This window comes from Sinocyclocheilus rhinocerous, unplaced genomic scaffold, assembly GCF_001515625.1.
Source record: "Sinocyclocheilus rhinocerous isolate Xijiao unplaced genomic scaffold, SAMN03320098_v1.1 scaffold1166, whole genome shotgun sequence".
Classification (NCBI taxonomy): domain Eukaryota; kingdom Metazoa; phylum Chordata; class Actinopteri; order Cypriniformes; family Cyprinidae; genus Sinocyclocheilus; species Sinocyclocheilus rhinocerous.
In genome coordinates, this window is record NW_015646356.1 from 93,907 (window position 1) to 101,990 (window position 8,084).

The window sequence follows — 8,084 nt, forward strand, 5'->3', positions numbered from 1 at the left end:
AGTAAAGTGTGTAGAGGGCCGGATTCATTATTTAAACTTCACAAAATATATAGGTTCTGCCTGAACAGAATTAGTAAATGTTGCCTACTCTTTTAAAAACAAAGGGGTTTTAGCGCGTCTTGGTTTCAGAGTAGAACCTTTTTCTTACCAAAGTTTGCTCAGTGGATATTCTGAGAATTAAAAAAGTTTTTAATGTTTAGCTACACTTAGCTGTGCATTGGTTTCTGGGTTCGAAACGTTTTCTCGAATGGATAGAAAGTAATTGTGAAAACCAAGTTTATTAGATATAATGAGCTATAAATTATGTTTAAAATACATTTGATATTCTGCATACACTAAATGTTTTGCACTGAATAAGTGGGTGTATAAATGTCGTTTACTTTGAGTTAGTTACATTCCGAAAGTTGTGACTATATGGCTATCATCGACAGAACAGCTTACATAAAACCGGCTTAGTTCTCATATCTGTCAAAAGATCACAATTGTTCAGAGTTGTGCTCTCATCATCTCTCAGTTTATGAACAATCAACGCCTGCTTGCGGTTTTGTAATGATCTCGGGATGTCTATTTTCAGTCGCGTGAGATCGCTGCAGAGATAATGACTTTGAGAGAACCATGGCGATCTGCTTTATTCTTTGAAAAATAATTCAGATTTAAGTCTGTTGTTGTCTAGCAGATTTGTTTAGCAGATGCAAGCAAACATTTCATTTTTAGCTGATAAACTGCATTTTTTATTTGGAAGAAATGTTGTAATCATGTACAATGAATCCTTTAATAAGTAAGCAATATATGAATAAATTCAGTAATCCTGTAGCCTATTTCGTATTTTACCAGAACATATTTCAAACGTGCTCAGAAAATTCAATTACTTACCATTTTAGTATTATGACACCACAATCTTGAAATATTGGATAATTATGTAGGCTAAAGAAAAATATGTACATTGTTTAAAAAACTACGCTAATCTAAGGGTAGATAAACTGAAGCATTGAATAAAAAATAATTTTAGGCATCTCACTGACATTTTAAAACCTGACTAGTTTTACAATAATAATCCTCGCTTTTAATTATTGAACGTGTCGAATCATAACAAAACAATTGCATGTAATTCTAAAATAATTTTGCAATAATAATAATAGTAGTAGTAGTAGTAGTAGTAGTAATAATAGCACTTTCTGTTGACGTTCGTATTTTGAACAATCCGCAGACTTTTAAAAGTATGAAGAGCGCTAAAAAAAAAAATTCAAATAGTCACATGAAATGTGTTCGAGAAAAAACAAACAAACAAGAAGACTGTTAGTTAAGCAACGAGAACAACGCTTACAATAAACAATACAATGCCGGTGAGAAATATAGTGTTTTAATAGTATAAATGTTCGACAAATACAGAGAAACAGAAGCGATAGTTTGTCTTGCAAAGGCTAGAATGATATAACTATTCATATGGCGCTAAACCACATAAATACCATATCAATCAGTACAGTGTTCATTTAGTTCATCTTAAATAATTAGATTAATCAAATATCGCAATGTTTTGTTGATATCGATGATAAATGGCAAGCACATCGAACCTTTCTGACTGTAATAGCCGGCGTTTAAATCAGTAGTTCTACAATAATGCTACAAATGAATGACATTTTCAAACGACGCAACAATGTTTACAGTAAACAATTACAAACATGCAGTAAACAATTACGGACAACGAACTGCCCTTAAAGTCTAGCGTAACAACTTACCGTTTTGCCTTTATCGATATTGACGTCATTCTACGAGGAATTGGCTCTTCACTTCAGCAAATCCTAGAACAAAATCTTGTCTTTTAAAAGATAAATTAATTACGAAACTTATTTTGGCTAATAATTACTTGTAAATAAAAAATACATTTATATGCAAAAAAAAAATCCCGTAATCAACTTTTTAACAGCTAGCCTATTTTGTCTAAACAGCAGTTAATAATGCCAAATCGTAAAACAATGCGTTTAAAGATTATAGTATCAATAGTCAATTGTCTTATACAGGATCTTTTGCCTGTATTTTAGTATATCATTTCTTATGATAAAAGTTTTATGTTTTAGCTCTGCGTGATGCTTGTTATTTGAGAAAAGAACGCAGGTGGACACAGTTGAAAAAGAGACAAGCCAATCAGATCGCTCCTTCCCCCTTTGGCCAATGACAGGCGCCACATTGTTGTCAAATTTGTCTAACGAAAACGTGGGCGCAACAATAGATCGAGAGGGATCTGTATCCACTGAAGATCTCTCGAGGAAGTTAGTGTCTCACACTGGCTCCAGCAGCAAACTCTGCTCTCTCTCAGACTGTCGGCTGATCATTTAGTTTAAAGTTAGTTTTGCATTACCTTCGATGGATTTTTGTGTTTTTAAAATTGATTTTATTCGTTTTAAACGTATGTTTAATTTCTAAGAGAGTTTATTGGGCTGCTTGTGGACAGCGCGCAACAAGTTGAAGATCTCACCGGAAAGAGGACTTTCATAAGCAATCATAAGTATTTTCTGATCTCTTCTCTGGACACTGGCATTCGGGCTGTGTTCTTCCTCAAGTGCTGTGCTGAAGAAATTCTCCGTGTATCGATTCTGCTCAATGCTTATGAAACGTCTCCGATCGAAGGCTTCGGTTGCGCACGTTTTTTAACCTATCGATCGGCTGTTTGTTGATTCGGAGAACATGGATCTTCGTCCAGAGATCTCACCCGTCTCCCAGGCAGGGTTGCAGATTCATCCTGGCGCCGCTGCTGCAGCTGCGGCCGCGGCTGCGGCCGCTGCCGCCTCCATCCCGGTTTCCATGGCCGGTAACCTCTTAAGGGGCCCCCAGCTGTTGCTTCGCGCTACGGAGAAGTATCCACGAACGCCCAAGTGCGCCCGGTGCAGGAATCACGGCGTGGTGTCCGCGCTGAAGGGGCATAAGCGCTACTGCAGATGGAAGGACTGCATGTGTGCCAAATGCACTCTGATCGCCGAGAGACAACGCGTCATGGCCGCTCAGGTTGCGCTCCGCAGACAGCAGGCGCAGGAGGAGAACGAGGCGAGAGAACTTCAGCTGCTCTACGGCACAGCAGAGGGTCTGGCCTTGGCCGCTGCCAACGGCATCATACCTCCCCGGCAACACTATGAGGTCTTTGGCCCAGTTAACAACGAAACAAACTCTGGTAGGTGGATAAATTATACTCGTATAACTGCTATATAAATTCTTAAAAATAAAAGTTTCAGTTATATTTAAAGAATTGTAAATACAAATTAATTCTCTAGAAAACATTTACGCACTTTTTTTTTATACACGCTCTTATACTAAATCCAAAGAATCTCTAATGAAACATCAAAAACTTTTTGAATATCCAAAGAACCATATGGAAAAGTTAATTATTTTAAAAGAATGGCATATTTAGCTAGTGTATGTATTATACAAAGAATAATATCGTATTAGACTAATTTCAAGTTGAAATCCAAGTTTCACTCTCATACAGTCCAAGAAAAAATAAGTCATGTTAGCTGATGGGAATTATTGACGTGCATCAATCTGTTTCAGGTGAATCGAACATCCAAAAGTTCGAGTTGTTCTCCAAGACACCTTTATCTGGATCGATGACCCCACGTCAGGCGCCTGGAAAGTCCGTATCCACAGACACCGAATCCGTTCCAGGATTGTCGTCTCCAGATATGCGTCACGGCTCGGGTTCGGAGAACGGTGACCGCGAGTCCATCGTGAGCTCCCCGATAGCCAAACCATTAAAAGACGGCGATGAGACGCCAGGCTCCATCAGTCCGCTCGGCTCAGACTCCGGCTCGGATACGGATAAAGACGATCAGGAGCCCTCGCCCTCCTCCGCAGCATCGCGACAGATGAACGCCATCGACATCCTAACGAAGGTTTTCCCCAACCACAAGCGCAGCGTCCTGGAGCTTGTGCTGCAGGGATGCGGCAAAAATGTGGTGCAAGCCATAGAGCAAATCCTCAACAACAGCGGTCAAGCCAAGGGCCCAGATGAGTCCTGGACGGCGGATCGGATGCTGCAGAGCGCACAGCCGCCCATGTCCTCCACCCCGCGGCCTATGTTACCTGGAACCATGACTCTCAGCAATAGATCTGCCTTCTCTCCTTTGCAACCCAACGCGCCACACTTTGGTTCCGACCCGAGCACGTATCCTCTCAGTACGCATTTGGGCTTGAACCCACTCCGGCTGGCGTACTCGGCTCACAGCAGAGGCCTGGCCTTCATGGCTCCATACTCCACCACGGGTCTGATGCCAACATTGGGCTTCCGGCCGCCAATGGAATATGCCTTCAGTGACTTGATCAGAGACAGGACTCTCTTGCATAAAGATCAGAGCTACACCAATGGACTCTATGGTCCTCTGGTCAACAACACTCCAGAGAAACAGTGAGATAGTGTTTCCCAAATGTAGACAAAAGTGTTTCTTGTCTTTAAAGATTCGTAGGCCTAAAGATTCCTCATCCCTAAAGACTCGCGGGCCTTGTGTTTCTGTATATAAAATGTCTAGTTTAATCACCAGAAAAAAATGTGTTTGGTGGTCGTGGCTTCTTTGGAGTTTGTGATTAATCAAAAAGAAAATGGTTACGCGTTAAGGTTAAAGTAGTTTTTACCCATTTTACTGCATGGCGTTACTGACACTGCCTCAGCGCAAAAGGAGCCAGAGGTGAATTATTTTAGACCTTTAGCTGGGTAACCATAGTATTTTCGAGTAATGTAAATTGTGTATTTTATAATCCTTCACGTTTGTTACAATCCATTTAGATTATTTGCCAAACGGATTAAGTCTCCGTGTGATAATAGTGCAATCCTAGAATAATAATTTGCTTCATCATTTAAAAAAAAGGGAATATTCTAGCATTATTGTTATTGTGGAACGTCTATTATTCACTCTTTTTCTGCTCAGTGTCTGTTAAATCGTGCCATGTTCATTCAACAGGACAGAAGTTCTTTGGATTTAATATGGTTACTGGCTCAAGTAGACATTTGTGTTCCCTTTGTGAGTGATATATTGTGTTACACGACTAAATTATGTATATTGCATTTCTTGATGATAGTCATATTTGTCAAAGTCATTTTCTCAAAAAACATCAAAAGGATTAAAAAAAAAAGATGTAAAACGATTGTTTGTTGATGAAATTTTGCTGCGTTGCGAAGTGTACATTTCTCTGTGTAAATTTTGCAAAAGAAATAAATGTTATTTTATTCTTACGTTTTGCTTGTTTTGTGCATTAAAGTTTTTGTTTGTTTGTTTGTTTTGTTTATCCATATTCTATCATTTGGCGCATTGTGACTTATTTCAAAACACATTTTGCATATAATACAAAGTTTAAAAAATAAAACAATTCCGTATTTTCAATATGTTTAACAAAATTAATACGTTTAATGTATTTTAATACAAAGCTTTTTTTTTTTTTTTACCATATGTATTTTCCAAAAAACGAATTGCTAAACATTTTAGAAAGTACATTTGTTAATTCTTTCATAACAATAGGCCTATGTCTAGTTATTATTTTTCGTATCGACAGTCCAAGTTAAAGAGAGATGATATTATAAGCTCTTCTCTTCTTTTAAAAGATTGTGAAAGCCTCTAAAACAGAGACAGTCTCAAAGCAGAAGTCCACTGTATTTTCGCACGAGGAGTGTATAGCTGCACTATTGAAACGCGATGCCATGGAGACATAATCCCCCTCGCCAGAGCTCAAGTGTTTACTTTCTCCCCGCAGATAAAACAGTGTAAACAGCAGTGTCGGATTGACAGTGTGCCTTCATTTAACGGAGAAACCGAGCACTCCAATGTTCACAATGCACATTTGATGAGATGCATGATAACACAGACCCTTCTCTCGGTTTGTTTAATATTTACATAGATAGTGTTTTAATAAATTTTAGATAAATTCCTCTGCCCGGGTGCTTTCTTTTGAACTCAGTTTTTATTTAGTTCAGTGATTTTATTTATTTTACAGTCTACATAATTATTGCAATTTCGGTAGGCCTAATTGTAAATCGAATAAAAATACTATACTATGTTATAAATACTATACTATGTTACTATGTTATAGTCTATTGTTTTTTAAGTAATTAAATCGTAGGTCAAACGATTTACGACAAAATGTTTTTAAACGATCAAGTTTATTCATCTAAATAAAAAAGCCTAATAGTCTACATAGGCCTATGCTAAAATACATTCAAAATGTGTGCTTATTTTTATTTTTTGCTGCTACATTTAACAAAAAGCGTTGCATTTTGAAATGGAAAAAATATGTTATTAGACAGATTTTGTTTGTGTGTGTTCAGATACCAAGCATGTTTAATCTTAGTTTCAATCTATTTTTTTTAAATTTCTATCTATTTTTACATTGCACAAGAATAACTGAAATGCATAGCATACGCCTGTTTGTCTTTTTAATTTTACATTTAGGCTACTCTTATTCAGAAAGAGAACAGACAGGAATGTGGTAGCTCCATTTATATATTTTTCTTATTATGAATAGGCTACTTTAAATTGTCCTAGAGGTAACGCAAGGCTGCTTCTAAAATGCAAAGTTTATTATTTTCAAAATGATGAAACAAACAAAACAAACAAACAAATATGATACCGTTTGTTCTGGTTCTATTTGTCCTTATAGAACAAAACCCGACATAACGTGGATTCGTCGTTAGGCTACAGATATCAAGCGAAAAGAGTTTGAAGAATATTACGATTCTAAAAATAAAGAATAGAATAAATAGAATAGAATAAAATGAACACCAATCACTAATATAAAGAGTCATTAAAAGCGCCAATACAAATAACACTATTGACAAACTGTCTGATGAAATTCCCTTGTCTTGAAATTGTTTCAGAATTTGGCCATCATGTTAAAATTCTGACCTTCAATGCGAGAGTATCTCGCCCTCTTATGGTAGAATGTGGAAATGAACGGAGACGGTCAGTGGATTCACAGGTGACTCGTCTAATAGTTTTGTCTTTGATTATGTCGCCACCTTGCGGTGAAATGTAGGAAGAGCATACACAGAGGTGTCGTGACGTCAATTAGTAGGCCAAACCGGAAGACCGTTTCTCGAGTTCACGCGGGAATTTATGATGGAGTTCTACTAGAATAGCGGGTTTCGATTTAGGGTTAAAAGAAGGGAGGCTTATATATAGTTAACATCACTTGAAGAGACGTTTAAGTGTACTACAACGCTAATTTGACAAGCGTCTATCAAGTGACAGGTGATTTGCGCCATAGAGTGCAGTTTTGGACACACGTGCTTTGATGTTTTTGCTTAGAAACAAATCGTGCTGCTACCGACTAATAAAAACGTCAAATTAAGATTCATTTTATTGTGAGCATAAACGTTTTCAAAATGGCCAGAAGCACATCGGTACCCATTTAAGGCAAGTCATGTATGGGTCCTGATTACCCTGTCAGGATTTATTATTAGCATGGAAACTGTACGTGAGCTCTTATTTAATTAATACAAAATCTAATGTAAGATAAAATGTATCTACTATAAGATTAGATGTTAACTCTAGCAACTTCTCTTTGAGAAATGGTGAAACAAGTAAAGTGACAGGTGTAAGTGTAGAGATTATTTGTGTGTATACGTATTGTTTCATTCTGTTGTATCATTTATAGAAACTTTTTTTCATTTTTTCAATGTTTATCAGGTACGAATTTGCAACAAGACAGATATGTAGCACCATCTACTGGACTGTTGCTGATATAATATTATTTTGCCTTTTTTGATTCCTTTAGTGACAAAGATAATGATGCTTATACACAGTAAAAGTTTAACAGTTTACAGGGCAAACCAGTAGTGCAATTCAATGATGACTGAGAGATGGACAAATAAATGTTCCTTAAAAGCCTGATATATCATATTTGATACTCACATTTTAACATGATATTACTGAAAAAAATGATGTGTGGAAAATCAAGTAGACCAAATATGTTGGTACTGTCCACTATATTGAAATATGACTAACAATATATATTTTATTTTAAGATTTCACATCGAAAAGACATGTAACAGAGCCTGAAGGTTTAATCATGTTGATAATTTAGAGGCCTTAGAAATTTGTGTATCAAAT

General features: G+C 36.9%; 1 protein-coding gene across 1 annotated transcript; it reads left to right on the plus strand.

Moving 5' to 3' along the window:
- The first annotated feature begins 2,293 nt into the window (after positions 1-2,293).
- On the plus strand, positions 2,294-5,041 carry LOC107707574 (doublesex- and mab-3-related transcription factor A2). Its single transcript, XM_016511641.1, has 2 exons — positions 2,294-3,163; positions 3,541-5,041. The coding sequence occupies exons 1-2, from the start codon at positions 2,683-2,685 to the stop codon at positions 4,395-4,397; spliced, it is 1,338 nt and encodes a 445-aa protein (XP_016367127.1). The 5' UTR covers positions 2,294-2,682; the 3' UTR covers positions 4,398-5,041.
- The last annotated feature ends 3,043 nt before the right edge of the window (positions 5,042-8,084 follow it).